General features: G+C 55.5%; 3 protein-coding genes across 15 annotated transcripts in view; 2 read left to right on the top strand and 1 right to left on the bottom strand.

The window, feature by feature from the left end:
• Positions 1-1508, top strand: part of MIF4GD (MIF4G domain containing) — a 22911-nt gene extending 21403 nt beyond the window's left edge. For 6 of the 10 annotated variants that reach the window (XM_032614986.1, XM_032614989.1, XM_032614990.1 and 3 more), the window contains 2 exons: positions 63-155; positions 725-952. In XM_032614986.1, coding sequence (XP_032470877.1) covers positions 63-155; positions 725-952 — 321 coding nt within the window. Of the gene's footprint in view, positions 1-62; positions 156-724 lie in introns of all 10 variants that reach the window. The other 4 variants (XM_032614988.1, XM_032614993.1, XM_032614995.1 and 1 more) reach the window with 3 other exon arrangements.
• On the bottom strand, positions 1409-4669 carry MRPS7 (mitochondrial ribosomal protein S7). Of its 2 annotated transcripts, XM_032615000.1 has the most exons (5): positions 4354-4669; positions 3607-3798; positions 3428-3491; positions 2892-3059; positions 1410-2028 (listed from the first exon to the last, which is right to left on the bottom strand). In XM_032615000.1, exons 1-5 carry the CDS (start codon positions 4434-4436, stop codon positions 1807-1809), a joined length of 729 nt encoding a protein of 242 aa, XP_032470891.1. In that variant the 5' UTR covers positions 4437-4669; the 3' UTR covers positions 1410-1806. The 2 variants fall into 2 exon arrangements, with proteins under 2 accessions (XP_032470889.1, XP_032470891.1); XM_032614998.1 differs by having other exon boundaries at positions 1409-2028; positions 3607-4669.
• Positions 4657-19988, top strand: GGA3 (golgi associated, gamma adaptin ear containing, ARF binding protein 3). Of its 3 annotated transcripts, XM_032614982.1 has the most exons (18): positions 4662-4793; positions 4960-5200; positions 10641-10725; positions 10855-10930; positions 12300-12398; positions 13099-13222; positions 13442-13545; positions 13680-13760; positions 14248-14385; positions 14928-15009; positions 15107-15223; positions 15532-15771; positions 16156-16226; positions 16515-16810; positions 17023-17246; positions 17544-17713; positions 17844-17954; positions 18087-19988. In XM_032614982.1, exons 5-18 carry the CDS (start codon positions 12315-12317, stop codon positions 18303-18305), a joined length of 2061 nt encoding a protein of 686 aa, XP_032470873.1. In that variant the 5' UTR covers positions 4662-4793; positions 4960-5200; positions 10641-10725; positions 10855-10930; positions 12300-12314; the 3' UTR covers positions 18306-19988. The 3 variants fall into 3 exon arrangements, with proteins under 3 accessions (XP_032470871.1, XP_032470872.1, XP_032470873.1); XM_032614980.1 differs by lacking the exon at positions 4960-5200 and having other exon boundaries at positions 4657-4793; XM_032614981.1 differs by lacking the exon at positions 4960-5200 and having other exon boundaries at positions 4657-4793; positions 18195-19988.
• The last annotated feature ends 205 nt before the right edge of the window (positions 19989-20193 follow it).

Raw genomic sequence — 20193 nt, forward strand, 5'->3', positions numbered from 1 at the left:
GCACAGACGGCCTGTCTCCTGTGCCACTAAGCCGGGCTCTGGCCCCCGCTCTCCCCCCGTAGGTGAACAACATGCCCATGATGGCCCTGGTGAACCCCGTCTACGACTGCCTCTTCCGGCTGGCCCAGCCCGACAGTCTGAGCAAGGAGGAGGAGGTGGGTGGCCCTAGCACAGAAGGCTGTGGAGGTGGGCTGCCTCTGGCTTAACTCAGAATGCCTGCCCACTGTTCGTGGAGACTTTCGAGGGCATCACTTGCTGGGGAGGAGCCTGGTGGGGGCATTTAAGGCCTGTCACAGTTACAGGGCAAGCTGCTAGGCCTGGAGTCTATCCAGGACAGAGCGCAGCCCAAACCTCCCGGCTCAGAGGTTTTGAGTAGGAAAGCCAACCTATGGTAGGACTGGGGAGAGCGTCAGCCAGCTGTGGATACAGATGACCCCAAAACCACACCAGGGTTGGGGGGAGGAAAGTGGGGTTCAGAAGCAGTTTGGAAACAGGGCCTGAGTCCAGCCTGGCCCAGGTGAGAGACCTTAAGCAAGTCTCTGAACTTGCTTCTTTTCACGTAAGACGTGGACAGCACCCACTGGGTGGGGTGAGGATGAAGCGGGCACACACGTGTACAGGGCCGTGTACAGGGCCAAGCCCGGGGCCTCGCGAGCGCTCAGTAAATAGCTGCTCTGTGTGATGGAGAGCCCTGCCCGGGGTCACCGCCTGCTGCCCCCTGCAGGTGGACTGCCTGGTGCTGCAGCTGCACCGGGTCGGAGAGCAGCTGGAGAAGATGAATGGGCAGCGCATGGATGAGCTCTTTGTCCTGATCCGGGATGGCTTCCTGCTCCCAACCGGCCTCAGCTCCCTGGCCCAGCTGCTGCTGCTGGAGATCATCGAGTTCCGGGCAGCTGGCTGGAAGACGACCCCGGCCGCGCACAAGTATTACTATAGCGAGGTCTCTGACTAGGCCTCCAAATCAGGCCTCCTACTCAGCAGCACCGGCCTTTCTTCTACCCACCTCCCAACCTGGCAGTGGAGTCTTTGCCTCTCCCAGACTTTTTCCCTTCCAGACTTTCAAAAGCACCCGAGATGTTTCCCACTTAGGCGGTGGTCCTGCCCTGAGCACCTTCGCTCCGATTCCAGGATTGGGGAAGACACCAAGCACACCTGCCCCACGGTCCCATCAGCGTTTCTCTCCCCTCACCTTCCACCTAGGCCAGGCAAAGAAGGGCAACTCCTGACAAGCACTGCACTATGTAACCTTTGGTACAATAGCTATCTTGGTGCCTCAGTTTCCCCATCTGTAAAATGAGTACCCAGAGCCATTGGTGGTGGGGTGCTTTGGGATATCAAAGGGGAGAAGTAGAGTCACACCAGAAACTGCTTTTTATACATTTTGTACAAGGACCACTTTGGAACCGAGCACGTTTCCTCCGGTTGGTTTTAATGAATGGCAATACCACATCACATGCTACACCAGCTCAGGATGAGAATTTTCTAATAAACATTTTCTGATACTAAAACCGCTTCCTTTCGTATCACCCAAAGGTCCACCCCAAGCTGAAGGAAGAGAAGGGCTGGATGAGCCCTAAGTTTCTTGGGGAAAATCTAAGTTGATATGACCCCTCTTTGCAAGGAGATGGGGCAGGGAGAGTGAGTTCTAGCCCCCAGAAAAAGGACTAACAAGCAATCAACATGCTGCTCCATCCTTCTTATGAGGCCCGCCTGCCTCTGAAAGGCAAGTATACGCTTAACCCACAGGTATTTTGCAACACGGCGGTGGCTCATGCCGCTTCTCCTCCCGGCTCCTCCGCCCGCCCGTCACCACCAGCGGTAGTGGGCCAGCGCGCGGTTGGCCTCGGCCATCTTGTGCGTGTCGTGCTTTCTCTTGATCACAGGGCCCCGGTTGTGAAAAGCCTCCAGCAGCTCCTGGGACAGCTTCTCCGGCATCAGCATCCGCCGGTGCTTCTTCTCCCGACACTCAGTAATCATCCACTTCATGGCCAGGAAGCGGCGACGCCGGTCAGCTAGCGGCACAGGGACCTGGGCAAGATTGGACACGGGCAAGTTAGTCTGAGAACTTGCCAGGACTGCAGCCTCCCTCCTCCTAGAGCTCTTAAGAAGCAGCCACAGGTCTGCTCTGGGCCAGCCCTGGCAAGGCTGCTGAGGAGGGGGCCTGTCTTTTCCCCTCTGAGCCTCTCTCACCCCTGGCTGACCTCGGTGCAGCACACATCAGGCATTCATCGAGCAAACATTCCTTGAGTACTGGCCTCTTTCACCTCTAAAGGGAGCTCAGCCAAGTTGATAACAGGCACCACTGGGAAAAGCCCTGTCAGCTGGGCATGACTTAGCCAACACAGATCACACGTGCCTAGAAAGAAGACCCTCTTGTCCAAGAATCATTTGCCAGGCCCCCACTATGTGCCAGGTACCATGCCGACCCTAGGGACACAGACGTTAATGAAAAAGTCTCTACCTTTATGAAGTTTACAATGAAAAAGGAAAGACACGAACACCGGATTATGACGATGAAATATTAAATGGCATGATAGAGACACCCAGTTCAGTTCAACAAACGGTGATGGAGCATCACTCAAGCACTACACCAGACACTGGTGTATAAACACGAGATACAAACGTAGTCCCTCACCATGAGAAGCTTATAGTTTAGAACACAGAATGCTGAACAGAATGGGGGGTAGGGTGGGTCTTCAAAAGAGGTCACTTGGATACGTTTTTTTTGCTCTCTTCCATCTTCTGCCTGTAATCTTTACACTGTGGGACTCATGAGCTGACCCTGACTCTCCCCAGTCCTTAGAAAGCTATCAACCTCGGCCCAACTCTGCCCACCCCCACCATCTTGTTTCACACGTGAGCAGCCCTGCTTTCCCACCCTGACCACTCACCTGATAGAAATGGCCACCCTTGAGGATGGACACCAGCCCAATCACAGGCTCGCAGTTTTTCAGTGCTTGGTGGAAGATGGTGTAAGGGTTGCGTTCAATGGTTGCCTGTTCCTCAGGAGAAGCAGCGTGGTACTTCTCAAACTGTTTCCTTTTCACAGCTTCCAGAGTCTGCAAAGGGATACAGGGGAAGAGGCTGCCCCAGGCTCCCTAAACGTTTAACCCAGCTGAGCTAGGACCTTGCCCCTTACTCCCATCATCCTCGTCTTCTGTAGCTGTGCAGCTACTCCCTCAGCACTTCTGAAACAAAGATCCTGGACTAGGACAGAAAAAGCAGGCTAAGATTTGTCACATGGGGGTAGGGAATGGCAGTGGTTGACTCCTGCAGGACTTCCTTAAAGCCCCCATTCCATACATAAGTACATGGAAGTTAATTTTAATGAAAGTATAGAATGAATTCTTCTTTATGTTGTTAAAATTAAAGAGCCAAGTACAAAGCTATGGGGAAAACAAAGATGAGAAAGAGAGGTACTGGTTACCTGTGTCATGAGGGATCTGGCCAGTATTTTGTTTCCTCCTTTCATCATCATGTTGGTGAATTTACTTCAAGGAGAACAGCGACATGTTTAGCTCGCCGGGGCTGTGTCAGGGAACCCCTACTGCGGGCCCTCCCTGGTACAGTCCCACTCCGCAGAACAAACATTTGTTTCCTTCTAACCTGATCACTGGGTCTTCAAACACAGAGCTTGTTCTCGTCGCTGGGGCAGCTTTGATAACCTGAGTCTTCCTGAGCTCCCTCTCATACTTTTCCTCCTCAGTCAGCGCGGCCAAGGGCTTGCGGTAATATCCCTTGTCAATCTGGGGATCCTGGTATTCAGGACCATAGCGGCTCCACCTCACCTGGGTTAGCCTGGGAGGCGGGGGAGGGGGTGGGGGGGGAGGAAGGGAAGGGCAAAAGCTGACTCCACAAGTGAAAAGGCTTGACTTAACGACAGGCATGTGTGCCAATCCGCCGACCAGTGAGAGCAGCGTGGAGACCGCCAGCCAAAGCTGAACCGCAAAACTTCTGGCTCTTGTCCCAAGAGGTAGGAGGACCTCCCCCAAACAGGCCAAGAAAGTCGGCTCTTGAAGTGCCAACGGTAAGGACAGGCTCCTGAACCTGAGGATAGGCAACCCGCCTATGCATCTCTCCCCTCAACTCCCAGCAAAGAAAATCCCACCTCTGAGTTCTTTACCAAGATCGCACTTGCCGTTCCAAGTGAGAAGCCCTCGGGCTGGGAGCAGTCACTAAGCCTTCAGGTTGACTCAAAGTCACGCGGCTGGTTCAAGAGGCTTAGACTCAGATATCCCGGCCCCCAGGCTCTCTCCTGGAACCCGCGAGGCCTGCCTGTGGCTCCCCCTTCCTTCCCCGCAGGTCCCTCCGTGAAGACACAAGCGGCCTCCCAGCTGCCCGCCGCCCTCTCACCCTGGAAGCCTCAGGACAACACTCCGCACGCCCAGCAGCAAGCCCGACCACCCTCGCACAGTCGTCACCGCGGAGGCAGCCATCTTGGCTGGCCACGAGGACCCTAGAGAGGCTGCCCTCGGCGTGCCTGGGCGAGTGACGGAAGACGGGGAAAAGGCTCTAAAGGGTCCTAACTCTGTGCATCACCCTATTAATCTGAGCCTTAAGAGTCTCTCACTCCGAGGTCTAAAGCGAAGAGTCAAAAGGAAACATTCGCTCTCCCATTATCCGTCGCAGCCCGGCGCCACCCTCGGTGGCGGCGCTCGGTAATCTCAGGCCCCTGTGCAGGCCCCGCCCCGGCTTTTCTCTTTCAGATTCTCGCGAGGTTTGAGGCCGCTGGGCCGGCCCTGGCGGCTGCAATATGGCGGAGGCGGAAGGGGAGAGTCTGGAGTCCTGGCTGAGTGAGTAGTCGCGGCGGATTCTGTTTGCTCTCGAGCCGCGGAGCCGCACCGCCCCACCCGCACCTCTCTGCCGCGTCCCCGGGCCCCGCGGTGGCGCCGCCAGGCAGCCCGCGCCTGGCCTCGTCCGCGCCGCGAGCGTCCCGCGATCACGCCCCTTCCCCAGCAGGACGTCCCGGCCCCTGCTCCCCGTGCTACTGCGCCTTCTCCCGCTCCCGCGAGCAGCGGTGTGAGCTCGGGTCCTGTCCCGTCCCCGCGGGCTCCGGGAAAGCGACAGCCAAGTGCTTCGGGCTGGCATGCATCGGCGCTTGGGGGAGACTGTAGTGGCGCCGCGCGCGGCTGATTCCGGGCCCCCTGCGCCTCCCTGACGAAGGGAAAAGCTCCGGATTTGGGCTGAAACTCCGGGAGCGGTGGGTGTCGCTGAGCATACACACATAGCTTCAGAATTGTGACCATGTATTCGAGAAGTGACCGCTTCGTGCAGGCTGAATGTTTGAAGTGAGAGTAATCCAAAGTGAGACAGAGAGAACAGAGCTCTACCTTCTTCCTGCAGTGACCAAAGCGTGGTGAAAGCTATGTAGGGGGGTGGGGGCGGCTGCTCCCCTCCCCCACCACCGCACGTCTTCGCGAGTCATTCGCTGCTAACCTACTCAGAGCAAAGCTGAGGGGCACAGCATTGATGGTTTAGTTATAGCGGCCTATTGCTATGACTGCTAATTCACACTGCTCTTAAGGAGATACGGGTTAATCTTAGCAGGTAGTATTTGGCTGAAGAGTTAATACGTTGATTTAACTATGGACTAGAGGAGACCCCTAGAGGCCTCTTTAAGTGAAGACAAATTGGACAGGGTGATAAGACGGGCAAGATGCCTAGATACTGCCTTGTGCGGTATCTGTTATTTACTAGAGCCTGCAGGCTCTTGGAGGTGATGCCTGTTTCCTCCAATTGCCTGACTTTTCTTAATAAGAAACCCTGTTCAGGTGGTTGAACTTAGGTTACGTTTGCAAAACCTGCAGTTGCAGGCAGGTCACAAAGCCTTCTGTATATATGGAACTGTCCTCCAAGGAGCTCAGTGCTCCAAAGACGTTCATTTAATTCATTTATCAAGTATCCTAGCAAAGTAGGTACTACTGTCACAATTTCACGAAAAGAGGGCACCGTCTCATCAGTTCACTTGCCCAGAGCCACCCAACTGGATATGAGCACACTGGAATTGGTTCCATTCATAGATATTAATGGGGACATTGGAGTAATTTAAATGACCTAAGCAGAGTTTAATAGGCTAGGTTTAGCGTTAGTTTGAAAGAGCAGACTGGCCTGTTTCTGAGAGAGAGTGGAGATGGTGATGGGGGAGAGGGATGGTATCTGTAGAGACTAGAGCTGAGACTGGCCTTTGACCCCTACCTGTTACTTAGAGTGACCCTTGGGGCAGTGGTAAGGTTCCTTCCATTCTTACCCTCTGTGCACTTTCCTGGTTCTTACGACTTAATGGTGTGAACTGTACCAGTTGAGCAAACCAGTGCCTGGAGCTCAGCAGCATCTTAGTCCATGTCCTCGTCACTCCGTGGTTTGCTGGAATCTTTTTTTTTAATTTATTAATTAGTTTATTTTTGGCTGTGTTGGGTCTTAGTTGCGGCACGTGGGCTCTAGTTGAGGCGCGTAAGCTCAGTAGTTGTGGCGTGTGGGCTTGGTTGCCCCGCCGCATGTGGGATCTTAGTTCCTTGACCAGCAATCTAAACTGCGTCCCCTGCATTGTAAGGCAGATTCTTTACCACTGGACCACCAGGAAAGTCCCAGTTTGCTGGAATTATTACAGAAGCCTCTGCTGGGCCCACTGTCTCAGGCCTCTCCCCTCCCCATATCAGTCCATTCTGCATTCTGCTCCCAGAGAGCACTTCCGTTTAGTTAAGTCATTCTGCTGCTGCCTCTTCGTGGCTTCCTGATATTCTTCCTTACTTTGGTCAGTTGGATATTCCTGTCCCACCAACACACATTCCTCTCCTTATCTGAAAGCCCTGTTCCCCTTTGCTCCACTACCTGCTGTAAAATGCACCCCAGAATCTCCTTCCCCGTAAACCACCTCTTGATTTCAGCCTTCTCCAAAGTCCTGCGTTACAGCAGTTGATCAGCGTCTAGTGACTACCTGCTATGTGTGTGAGGTGTGATGAAAATTAAGAAGTTCAAACAATCTTTGCCTTCAGTTTGAAGGAAGTGATGCTGGAGTGGATACAGCATTTTTAAGTAAAAAGATAAAAGCAACAGCCATAAATGCTAAAATTCAGACAATTTCTTTGGGAAATTGGGAAAAAGTGGAATGGAAGATGGTTCTCCCAGTGGGGAGATTGCACTCGAGCTAGGCCCTAAGGAATGGGAAAATTGGCGAAGAAAACACCAGACAGTGATGTGGAGGGAGCAGACCACGTCTGGGGTATGCAGTAACAGCTGTTTGGCTGGTTCAAGCAGGGGGTTCCTGTGGGAGTGTGGTGGGAGAGAAAGCTGGGAAGTTAGAAGTTAGAACCAGATTCCGGACCAGCTTGAATTCCAGCCCAAGAAGTTTACGTGTCTACAGTTAGGAGGTCCCCATTCCTACTGTACCTGGTAAAATTAGTGTTTTGTGAAGGTTCACGTTGGTGTTTTTACAAAGGATGGGTTGGAGCAGAAGTTCTGGAAGCAGGTGAGAAGTAAGGAGGTCGGGGAAGGAATAAGAAAAGAAGTGAGAGTTTTAAAAAGACATTGAGGGGACTTCCCTGGCGGTCCAGTGGTTAGGATTTGGTACTCTCACTGCTGAGGGCCCGGGTTCGATCCCTGGTGAGAGAACTATTGTAAGATCCCACAAGCTGTGCGACATGCGCCCCCCACCCCCAGAAAAAAATCGAGAAGGAAGGGATTGTGACTGACGGATGAAAATGGGTGAGGAGAGGGAAGAAGGAGTGTTCAAACCTGGGTGCCTGGGGGTGGGGCAAAAGGAGCTTTTGAATGGTGGCACCATTTATAGAAACAGGGAAGTCAGGAAGAAGAAGTGATGAGTTTGTTTTTAGACTTGTTTCTGCACCAAATTAGCACCTAAAATTACACCCTGTCTTGTTTTTTGCTCTGGTGATTTCTCATGTGTTGCACCAGAAGAGCGTGACGTCCTCAAGGGTAGGATCCGAATCTTGTACTTTTCCTGTAGTCCCTCCAGGGCCTACCACGCTGTGTACTTAGTTTTAGTTTTCTATGGCTGCTTAACAAAGACTTGGTGATTGACTTAAGTCTCCCTCGATTCCAGACCACAGCACTGCAGGCTGACTCTTGACTCCCTTTCCATCTGTGTCCTTGCCTCTGCTTATTTCTACGTCATTTGCTACATAGAACTTGTCATCACTGGACTATCTGAGCCGTGTTGGGAAGGCGTAGCCAATGCTGCTGTTTCCATCCCTACTTGACCAACGGTCCCACGACAGTCAAGGCTAGAGATGGAACTAAGTTGAAAATGAGAGCAGGAAACATAGAGGCAAAGACACAGACTAGAATAAGGCTTTCAACGGAGCCTCAAAAATAGAAACCTTGAATCAGAGTAGAGCCCAGAGGGGCAGTTCTAGAAGGCAGGACCTGAGAGGAGGCTCTGGTGTCACCCCCGTGCCAGGTGAAGGAGAATGTTGTGGGGGTGACAGTTGTGAGTCTGCTGGCGAGGCAGTGGGCAGGTGGCGCGATTGAGTCGCCCAGAATCATCCCCTCAGGTTCTTCCAATTCCCATGGGTGACTGAGGTCTGCTGTCTGAGCTGGCTGGAGAGTCAGAGTATATACTCAGAAGTGGGACCAGCCATGGCTGAAACCAGGGCTTTTTGTGCTCATGTGTAGGCAGAGAGCTCCCTGCGGGTTTGCAGTAAAAAGATCTGTCAAGGGGAAAGGGAGTGGGATTCTAGAGGTGTTGAACATAAGTGAAAAGTGGGAGCGTTCTTGGGAGGAGAAATGCTACGGGAGTTACGGCAGCCCCGGGCAGAGTACATTGTTTGGTGAATGCCCGTGTGTGGGGAGGGGCTGTCCGCATTGTACACTGTATCTGTAAGATGCTTTTCTAGTTGCAAACAGTGGAAGCGAGTGGGCTTCTTTTTCTTATATCACGAGGCATGCGACTGTCCCCAAAATGATGAGAGTGACAGGTGCAGGTATGGCTCCTCAGACCACCTTTTAGTATCCTACAGCCTCTTAACGTCATGAGAACTTCAAGCATCTCAAATGATAGGGATTAGTAACAAAGCCGTGCCGATACCTGAGAAAATTTCAGACACCTGGTGGGAGAGACGCAGGGCTTTTCTGGAGGGTAACAGCTAGTAGGTCACTGTGGCAATAAATAGCCACTCTTGATAGAATTAATCTCCCTTCCCTTCAAGCATGCCATTTTGAAGGGCCTGCTAATTCTCTTCTCAAGATTGAGGACTGACATCTCTTTTTTCCTCCAAATATGATCCTAAACCGTCAGAATTTTCTTGCAACCAGAGCAGAAACGCTGCCATGCACGCGCAGCGCTGGGCGCTGCAGGTGTTCCCTCTGCTGCCAGCTGGCGTCTGCTGATCCTTGTGACTCCTGTTGGAGGGGTAGGGGGTGGCTAGGAGGACTTGGTCGTGGAGCTAGTGACTTCTAATGTTAGGGGAAAAGGAAGTTAAGAAAACAGTCACGAAAAATCAGAATTTAGGAACATCTAACAACACCCCTTGTTGGGAAGGGCTTTTTACAGGCTCTCACTCTGCTTTTGGCCCTTGTGGAAATCTGCAGGAGGAGCCTGGTACTTAAAAAAGGATCCACGCCTTCAGTCTTCCTTTTGTCTTCCGAACCTGAAGCCCTAAATTTAGCAAACAGCTTGAGAGTGCTTTCTAGAAGAGGCCAACTCCAAGATCTGAATCAGAGATGGGAACACATTTAACCACCCTCAGCTGGGGCCATCCTCTATAAGCACGGGTTCTGGGGATAACAGAGAAGAGAGGACCCACACCACGTATTAGGAGACTTGGCATTTAGCTCCTGGAATTTAAACCCTCAGTGACCCTCTGAGAACTCTTCAACGCTTGTCTTTGTCCTTGATCATGGAAGACCCTTTAAACTTAAGGGTGGGGACTTCCCTGGTGGCGCAGTGGTTAAGAATCCGCCGGCCAATGCAGGGGACAAGGGTTCGAGCCCTGGTCCGGGAAGATCCCACATGCCGCGGAGCAGCTAAGCCCGTGTGCCACAACTACTGAGCCTGTGCTCTAGAGCTCTCGTGCCACAACTACTGAAGCCCGCACATCTAGAGCCCGTGCTCCGCAATAAGAGAAGCCACCGCAGTGAGAAGCCCGCGCACTGCAACGAAGAGTAGGCCCCGCTCGCCGCAACTAGAGAAAGCCCACGCGCAGCAACGAAGACCCAACGCGGCCGAAAATAAATAAGCAAATAATAATAAACTTAAGGGTGCTGGGACTTCCGTGGTGGTCCAGTGGTCGGGGGAATTAAGATCCCACATGCTGCATAGTGCAGCCAAAAACAAAAACAACAAAACAAAACTTAAGGGTGCAGATTACTCAAGCTCAGATTCTGTTTCTGCAACCCCAGGGACAGATAGCACAGTGATTGGTGCTTAGAGGGGTTCAGTAAATGTTGCTAGCTTGCCTTAAAATGAGAGGCTTAGGATTTTTTTTCTCTTTCGTTTGTGACTTTCAAAATATTGGACAGAAAGTGGTATTTGTATTTGACTTGCTTTCTGACTGAACTATTGAGTCTTTTCTCCTAGAGAAGAAATTTCTTCACATCAGTGCCTAAAAAGCACTGAGGAAAACCTTCCATACTGTCCTCCTTATTCTTTATAACAACCGTACTCTTCTTTGTTCTGTCCCAAGATAAAGCCACGAATCCTTCCAACCGCCAGGAGGACTGGGAATACATAATTGGCTTTTGTGATCAGATCAACAAAGAGCTTGAAGGGTGAGTCTCAAAGCTGTTAGGGGGCAGGTAAGAGGTAGTTGACTGGAAAAGTAAAAAACTGTGGCCAAGGAGGGCTAGCCCGATGGCCTCGGGTCAGTGTCCTGAAGGTGTGGTCTGCTTGTCTCCCAGGCCACAGATCGCCGTCCGACTGCTGGCCCATAAGATCCAGTCTCCGCAGGAGTGGGAGGCAGTCCAGGCCCTGACGGTAGGTTCTTCATGCTGACGGTGGATCTTCACGAGCCCAGGCCTTTCCGCATGAGCCCGCTGGGATCTCTCAGGGGGTCAGGGCTCACACCCTAAGCCAGCTGAACACCGTCTATACAAACCAGACATACCTGGACCCTGCTCAGTCAGCTGTTCCACCAATGTGTGTGCCCCTGTGCCAGGCACTGAGCTTCACGGATGGCTGAAGCGTGGGCACAAGGTCTAGTGGGAAAAGCAGAGTGGCTGAGGGAGGGAACGAGGGGCAGGGGCCCTGGGCTGTGGGTGAGGCTCAGAGAAGGCTTCTTGAAGAGAGGCTGACAGAGCTGTCTTGCCAGGTTAAGAGTTGGCCAAGTGTGATTCATCCTGTAGCTAAAAATAATGCCGGTTACTAGTGAAGGCATCCACCAACAGGCAGATCCTAGCGTTTATTCAGACTAAGGGGGGTCAGGACGTGGAGCCGTGTGTGGCACGCGGGCGCCTCCCAGGCTCCCCCCTAAGCCAGGGGGCCCAGCTTCTCTCCTGACTTGGTTCAGCTCCTGGAAAACCGGGAGAGGGGGACACGGTCGTGGAAAAGGCACTTAGCCCACGCACATGGCTCTGCTGTGTCCTCCGGAGAGCAATGGCCTTAGAACAGTGGTTCTTGACTGGGGGCAGTTTTGTCCCCCAGGTACACTGGGCAATGTCTGGAGACACTTTTGGTTGTCACAGGTCAGGAGGTGCTACTGGCATCTAGTGGGTAGAGGCCAGGGGTGCTGCTGAGGACAGGCTTCTACAACAAGTGACTGGCCCAAAATGTCAGCAGTGGTGCAGTTGAAAAACCCCGCTTTACAAAGACAGAAGCCAGGGAAGGGGGCAGCACTGGGGTGGTCTGCTCCTTGGAGGAAAACTCAAGGCAGGTCGTATGGGCCCCAGGAGGAAAATAGATGGGGGCGGGGGGAGGGGAAGTAGTGTGCCATCCACAATGAAGAAAACAGAATTTAACAGAATTCTCTCCCACCTCCCCAAAACGTTGATCAGCTTATGGAAAGAACCCTGGACCCTGAGAGAAGCGTGTGCTCTCTGGGTCTCCGTCTCCTCACCTGTAAAACACAAGGGCAGAATCTGCAGGCAGGCACCTTCCAGGACTGACACTCGATCTGTCTTGGTATCTGGGTCTCAGGGTTTTTTACTTTGGTTCCTGTTGAGCTTCCCCAGGAGAGGTTTACAGTTTGAGGGACTCTTTCATTGCGCTGATGTCCCCTGGGGCAGTGCAGGCCTCTTTTCCTGGTTAGCTCCTTCCTTGGGTGAGTATTTATTCAGCGCTCCCTCTGTGTGGGGTCTGGCCGAGTGCCAGGTCCCAGGCCTGAGCGCCGCGCCTTTGTGTGGTCCAGGTGCTGGAGGCCTGCATGAAGAACTGTGGGAGGAGATTTCATAACGAAGTGGGAAAGTTCCGGTTTTTGAATGAGTTGATCAAAGTCGTCTCTCCAAAGGTAAGTCAGTGGCAGTTTCCTCGTTTCTAGGGACTTCTTTCGTACCCCGCCCCATCTTACTGGCTTTCACTGCACAGACCAGCACCTCCATGGATCTGAGACTCCCTGGGTCCTGTCCTCAGAGAGCTAGGCTCTGACAGTAGCAGGATGTCCAGACAGGGCTCCCAGTCTAAACGTGACAGGTGACGTGGCAGCAGCTGCGCGCATGTCAGGGGAGGGCCTGTGTAGTGTTGGACCCTGGGCTTCTAGTGACAGCAGCCACTCTTCCTCGCCTGCCTCATGTGGACACGAGCAGCTGGCCTCCCTCATCACCGGGCTTCCATCGCACGCTAGTGTTGCCTAAGCTCTGGGCACCCACTTACGGCAGAGGGAACAATTCTTCATAGCAAAGAGGTTCTCATTAACTCCTCTGAGAGACAGGGCAGTTCTGTTTCTGGCAGACTGTGTGTGGAAACGCCGTGAGGAGCTCCCAGCCCCCGGCCTGACTACCGTCTGTACGCCGGATGGATACGGCCGTGTGCAGGCCGTCTCCTGCCCTCCCCTCCCAGTACTGTCGCACTCACGCCTCACACCTGCGGGTTTGGAGGAAGCTTGAGGACTGTATCTAACTAGTGACCATTACATTGCCGTGAAGAGGGCGCTCCCTCTTGTCTCTGCCTCCAGACTGCGCTAAGTTTTCCCATTTCCGTTTGCCTCTTAGTACCTGGGGGACAGGGTGTCTGAGAAAGTGAAGACCAAGGTTATTGAGCTGCTTTATAGCTGGACATTGGCGCTGCCGGAAGAATCCAAGATCAAGGATGCCTACCACATGTTGAAGAGACAGGGTATGCGCCTGCCTTCCCTCAGCCTCAAAGCAGCCCTGAAGGCTGGCCAAGGCCAGGAAGAATGAGGGGTGTCCGCCTAAGACAGCGGGAGGGGCTGGGCTGTGAGGGAATGAGGGGGCTGCGGCCCGCAGGCCTGGTCCCAGGGAGCGCCCCCTTGCTGCATGAGGAGGGGAAAGAGCGCGGCCCAGCCTGCGCGAACGCTGCCCTGTCCCATTTCAGGCATTGTGCAGTCGGACCCGCTGATCCCTGTGGACAGGACACTGATCCCCTCTCCACCACCTCGTCCCAAAAACCCTGTTTTTGACGATGAGGAGAAGTCCAAGGTAAAGTGCATTCCAGCCTGCAGTGTCCTCAGATGAGGTGCGGGCTTGCTCAGTGCTGTGGGGAGCTCCGGTCCTGTGTTCTTCCCAGGTGGGGAGTGGCCTGTTCCTCTACCTCTAATACCCTCCTCTTCCAGCTTTTAGCCAAGTTGTTGAAAAGCAAAAACCCAGATGACCTGCAGGAGGCCAACAAGCTCATCAAGTCCATGGTGAAGGAAGTGAGTGGGTCCCGAGCCTTGGGGTGGAGGATCCCGTGGCCACAGAGCAGAGGTCCCTTCCCCCGGTGCTGCGCCTGTTGTTTGCCCTGTCCCCAGCCCTCACCTGGAAGGAGGAGCATGGGAGCTTCTGGGGAGAATGGGATAGAGGAGCACGAGTAGCTGGGGCCAAGTTTGGGGGTAGGGAGGACTGTTGCTTTAAAAGAAAAACTAGATTGGGTCTGAGGCCAGTGGTTCCCAAGAATCATGCATTGAGGGCAGAAATAGAGACACAGATGTAGAGAACAAACGTATGGACACCAAGGGGGAAAAGTGGCCCGGGGTGGGGGGGGGGATGAAAAAAAACAAAGAATCATGCACTGAAACGAGCTTCCGTGGGACTGGCCTCTGCTCTCGTGTTCTCTGGGAAGGTGTGATCCTTGCCTGGGGGATCTGGGGAGCAGTGGAGCGGGTCCAGTTGCGCTCTTTCTCCTGGATCCTCTTTACGCAGGACGAGGCGCGGATCCAGAAGGTGACCAAGCGTCTGCACACTTTAGAGGAGGTTAGCAACAACGTGAAGCTGCTCGGTGAGATGCTGCTGCATTACAGCAAGGAGGACTCTTCAGAGGCAGACAAAGAGCTCATGAAGGTAGGCCCCGCTCGGGGAGGTCCGGGCTCCGGGGAAGGGAGCTGGCCTTCGCCGAGTCCCAGCCCTGACACAGCAGCCAGGTGGAGGGGAGTGGCGCCCCCATTTTGCACACGAGCCACGGCCGACTTGTGCAGGGTGCGCGCGCTCCACGTACCCCCACTTCTACGCGACTCTGCAGACCTGCTCCGGGGTGCGCCCCTGCTCCGCCTCGCTTTCTGCCTCGGGCACATCTGGGCAGAGAGGCCAGCCCTGTGCCCCTGATGCTCACCTCAGCCCTCGGTCACATAGATACTCTGAATTCTGAGACATGTGCCAGCCTGGGAGGCAGGGAGGGACATACTGTCCTGGTGACTTCTCCGCCTGAACAGGCGTCTTGGGTGACACAGAGTGGTGGAGGCAGGTGGCAAGATGTGTGCTCCGAGCCCAGCTCCGCCGGTAACTGACCGTGGTACCAGGGGAGCCCACGGCTGGGCGTAAACGCTGAGTTAGATGCTCTCCAAGAACCCTGCCAGCTCCAGTTTTTCTGCCTGGGTCTCTTCTAGGAGCTGTTTGATCGGTGTGAGAGCAAGAGGCGGACGTTATTCAAACTAGCCAGCGAGACAGAGGACAACGACAGCAGTTTAGGTTAGTGAAGAGGGATTGACAAAGACGAGCTGGGGGTCGGGATGTGTGTGGTGGGGCGCCATCACGGCTAGGAGTGAGAAGTCTCTCTCCATTCTAGGGGACATCCTGCAGGCCAGTGACAACCTCTCCCGGGTCATCAGCTCTTATAAAACAGTCGTTGAAGGGCAGGTCATCAATGGTGAGGTGGTCACCTCAGCCATTCCTGACTCTGAAGGTAAAGTGTTCTGGTTCCCCACTCCCGACCTCTCTGGACCAGCCCCAGTCCCCACCACCAGGCCACGGTGCAGGTTGACCAGTGTGTCATCCCACAGGGCCCGAGGGGGTTCTGAGCCACTCCGCGCGGTCCCCCTGGGAGGTCTGCACAGGGTCTCCCCTGCTTGCCTTCTCCGCTGGCTTTTCAGCCTTCACCTGGCACAGGTGCTGTGGGATTAGGCCAGAGGCTGTGTCAGGGTTCCCCCTCCCTCTCTGCAGCCACTCGAGTGGCCCCTGATTATTCCTGTCCCCTTCCATTCGTCCATCCAGGAAACCACCGCTCCAGTAACCAAGGCACTCTCATTGACCTTGCCGAGTTGGATGCGCCGAGCAGCTTGTCCCCAGTGCTGGCCCCCGTACCCCGCCCCTCGGACATCCCTATCCTCCCTCCGCCCCCCCAGGCCTTGGGACCCGGGCGCAGCCACTCATCCAGCCAGGCTGAGGCCCCCCCGGGACCCAGCAGCACAAGCCACACCCTCAGCCTGCTGGACGAGGAGCTGCTCTGCTTGGGTGCGTCCTGGGGGCTGGAAAGGGCTTCTGGTGGGGCCGGTAGGGAAGCTAGGCACGTGGGAGCGGGAGGTCTGAGGGGCCCGTGTGCTTAGCGAGGGTGGCGGAGGAGGCTTCCGCTGTAGGCAGAGAGCCAAGTGCAGTGTCCCTCAGGGGGAGCAGAGCGGACCCAGTGTCTTGCTCTGCTCCCCTCTGCCCGGGAGGTGCCCCCCCAACGCAAGGACTGAAGCGGATCCGCTCCCCTCTGGAGGCTGCCTGGGGGACACCTCTCCACCCTGTCACCCACGGACGCCCAGCTGGTCACGTGACCCTACCTCGGTTGAGGTGGGGCTGGGACTGCCTAAGCCCAGAGCCTCTTCTCACCGCAGTCGTCTTCTCTGTTCTCAGGTCTCACCGACCCAGCCCCCTGTGCTCCTCCCAGAGAGTCAGCTGGAAACAGCCAGTGGCCCCTGTTCCAGGTAGGGGCACAGGTGACATGACTGCAGGGCTGACAGCCTTCACTTCCTGCTGTCCTCCCCCTCCCCGACTAGTCCTCAGCTGCAGTTGTCTGCTGTCTTGACCCCTTAGGGCACCACGCCGGATACGGCGCTTTATCCCTGCCCTGTCCTTGGAGGACAGGGGCTGCTCGTCCAGAAGGGCTGCAGTAGGGCCCCCAGTAAAGGGGTGGGGGGTGGAGAGCCCAGATCCCCCGCCGCTCGCAGCGCCCTTCGCGCCCTCTGCTCACTCACGCTTTCCGTTCCCCACAGAACGAACAGTCGAACCTGGACTTCTTCAGCCCCAAACCTGGAACTGGTGCCTGTAGCCTCTCAGATGGGCCTCTCCTGCAGCCCTCAGCGGCCCCCGCAGGCAACTCCCAGGCCCCCGTGGTCCCAGCCAGCGTTCCAGCCCCCCCGGCCGGCTCCTTCTCATTTTCCACTGGCCTGGCCCCAGCTTCGGCCCCCAAGGCTGAGCCTGCGGCCCCCGGGCACCATGGTTCAGCTTTGGGCGACAGCACCGTGCGCCAGCTGGACGCCCTTGATCAGCTTCTAGAAGAGGCCAAAGCGTAATGAGTGGGAGAGGGGCTGGTGGGGAGGGCAGGCCCGGGCGTAGCAGAGCCAGAGGCAGCTCCAGAGGGGTCATGAGTGTTCCCTCTCAGTCTGGAATCTGGAAGCTAGGGAGGGGAAGAACCGGCTCTAGCCTGGCGGCCTCAGCGAGGGGCAGCCCAGCAGCTCTGCCTGGTCTCTGACGTGCCCTATTCTCCTTCCTGCCTCCCAGGACCTCAGGCCTGGTGAAACCCGTCTCCTCCGGCTTCTTCGCTGGCGCTGCCACCTCCCCTCTGCTCCCCACCAGCACCTCAGCTAGACCTCTCCTCCCCTTCTCCACGGGGCCCGGCAGCCCTCTCTTCCAGCCACCTGCCTTCCAGTCCCAGGGCAGCCCCGTGCAGGGGCCCGAGCTCTCCCTGACCAGTGTCCACGTCCCTCTGGAGTCTATCAAGCCTAGTAGGTGTTGGAGGCTTGGGGTGAGAGGGGAGGTGGGGCTCACAACTTGCAGTGTGGTGGGGGACACGACAGGGGTGGCAGGGTACAGGCTCTCCAGGCCGGGGGTCCCTTAGAGCCGCACGTGGCCCACCTGACCGCTGTCTCAGCCTGTGCTTGTTCCCACCGTGCACTCTCGGGAGGTCCTGCAGAAGTGGAGCCTCTGTCACAGGGCCGCTGCGCCCTCCCGCTTGGCTGTGGCGTCTGCTGGCTGTCTTCAGCCTTCCTCTCCTTCCACACTCACGCGCCCCCTTCTTACAGGCAGCGCCCTTCCTGTGACAGCCTATGATAAAGATGGCTTCCGCATCCTCTTCCACTTTGCCAAGGAGTGTCCTCCGGGGCGGCCTGACGTGCTGGTGGTGGTGGTGTCCATGCTGAATACGGCTCCCTTGCCTATCAGGGGCATCGTGCTGCAGGCTGCAGTGCCCAAGGTACCCCCGGCGCCCCGGAGCCTCAAGAGGCAGAATTCACCTGGATCTTGCACCCACTGCGTCCAATCCCAGTTCCGTCTCAGGGGCACCTGCAGTCTCTCTTCAAAGGAGCTTCTCTCTCTCTCTCTAGTCAATGAAAGTGAAGTTGCAGCCGCCCTCTGGGACGGAACTCTCTCCGTTCAGCCCCATCCAGCCACCTGCAGCCATCACCCAGGTCATGCTGCTGGCCAATCCACTGAAGGTGAGCTAGAACTGGGGATCCCAGCCCAAAGCCCTGGCTGCCCCAGGTTAGGGCTCGGGAATATCACCTCCCAACCTGGAGTGTCGTGATACCACAGCCATTAACATGCGTCCCTTCTCTACCCTGGTTCAGTGGCTGAGTGAGGACGAGGTGGTAGGAGCAGGGCCTGTCCCGCAGCACAGACAGGGTCCCAAGGGTATCACAGAAGAGAGCGTCTCACACGCTGCCCCTCTGCCGCAGGAGAAGGCGAGGCTTCGGTACAGGCTGACCTTCGCCTTGGGGGAGCAGCTGAGCACGGAGGTGGGGGAGGTGGACCAGTTCCCCCCTGTGGAGCAGTGGGGGAGCCTGTGACCCCAGAGGACACTGTCATCTGCACTTTGGAGCCCAGGCAGGCTGCCCTGAGACGGGAGGCTCTCCAGGTCCAGTCCTTCTTCACGTCCTGACTGCAGTGCTTAAGAGCTTTGATGTGGAACAGGGGGCCTGGGTATTGCTGCCAGGAGCCGAGCTGCTGCAGTGATGATCTCTCCTTCTCTGGCCCCCTAAAAGGACCTGTTTTTATCTACCTGTGTGACTTGAAGTGGCCACGTGCATCAGGGGTGGGGAGTGGTCCCAGACTCTGCACCCCCGCCCTGGGAACATGGACCCAGGGCTGGAGTAGGTTTTTCCCCTGTGTTGGCGTCCTTTGATGCCACAGAGGGGGAGGTCTCCAAAGACAGACTCAGGGCCCTCCCTCAAGGACCACGTCCTCACAGCCCCAGAGGTCTCAGCTCCCCGTTGCTGCTCCGTGCTTCCCCTTGCCAGGCTCCTGCTCCCATCTCCAGGGAGGTGGGCAAAGCCCAATGGTCCTGAACGGCCCTGGGCCCAGAGTAAGGAGTTGGTATGCTGCCAGATCTCCAACCCTACCCTCCATGGGCAGCGTCATCCTGGAGTGGCCACTGGATAATGAGTTGTGTGCTTGCCCCTGGTGGTGGCAGGCTGTGTCCTGTGGACATCGCAGCAGGATGAGGAACTCAACTCAAGCTATTAGAAACAGTAGAACTTGGCCTCATGGCAGCCTAAACTGCAGATAGGAAGGAAAGAAGATGGAAGAGAACCAGTGTCTTCCTCCGGAAGCAGGTCTTCTGCACTTTCTGGGAAAAGTGTGCCTCCTGCTGCGGGAGCAGGCCATCCTACTCACTCACTACCTCTTGCTCCGCGTGAAATAAACTGCTGTCCTGCTTCACGCCTCTGAAGGGGAGGACGACGCCTAGCGCCCTGTGTCCTCCTGCTTCAGCCTCCCCTGCCTCCCACCAGATGGCCTGTGGTGTGGCACGTGATTGATTGATTGGGAACAGGAGGCCTCAGGGTCAGGCGCGTTGCACTAGTTCTGTGTCCATACCTGCTGCCCAGAAACCCCGTCCCCAGCCGCCCAGGGGCACTGTCGGCAAGATGTTGGGTCTGGAGGTGGTGAGATTAGGGGCCTTGCTTGAATCGAGTCACCAGACCCTATTGCTTCAACAGTGCTCAGCCCAAGCTGCTCCACCCACTAGGTGGAACTGGGCCGGGGACTCTAGGCCTCACGGGGCAACAGGAGAGTGAGAACCACCAGCTGGGGAAAGAGCGCACAGCTCACCTGAGCTCAGCTGGATAGGCTCAGAGCCATCTCTGGGGAAAGGTGGCACAAACCATGTTCCCTGACCCCTCCCTGCTCCTTGCCAGGCTTCCTCACTCCATCAACACAGAGGTCATCTCCCCTTCCCTCCCACTGTTGGCAAGCAGGTTTCACTGCTTCACTAGGACAGTCGAAAGTGAATCAGTCAATTTCACTACTTGAGGAATAAATCCAAGAGCTTTCCAGAGACGGGCTGCTGCAGCCCTGGGAAGGTCTGTGGGACTACAGTACGGAAATGAACCTTTATAAGCTTTAGACTTTAAAATTATTTATGAGTGTTACTTGTTACTCTTGAGGTCACTGCTTCGTGACAAAACCCTACTGGATATGTCAACCGCTGCCTTGTTTCGCTGCACGTTAAATAAAACCATTTTCGCCCCATTTGGGATCCTCCTAATGCAGACGCCAGCCGCCCCAACGTGGGGGCAGGTGCCACTGACGAATTCCAAATGTACACAGGTGGGTATGCTGGCATCGCCTGAGGGCTGCTGCTGAAAGGTAAGGTGCCTAGACCGTTTTCTTTTTTAAAGAAGATAAGTGGAAAGTTAACAGATGATTGTGAGGTGAAGCCAAATTTCAGAAGCACCA

The sequence above is a fragment of the Phocoena sinus genome, chromosome 20 (assembly GCF_008692025.1).
Source record: "Phocoena sinus isolate mPhoSin1 chromosome 20, mPhoSin1.pri, whole genome shotgun sequence".
NCBI lineage: Eukaryota > Metazoa > Chordata > Mammalia > Artiodactyla > Phocoenidae > Phocoena > Phocoena sinus.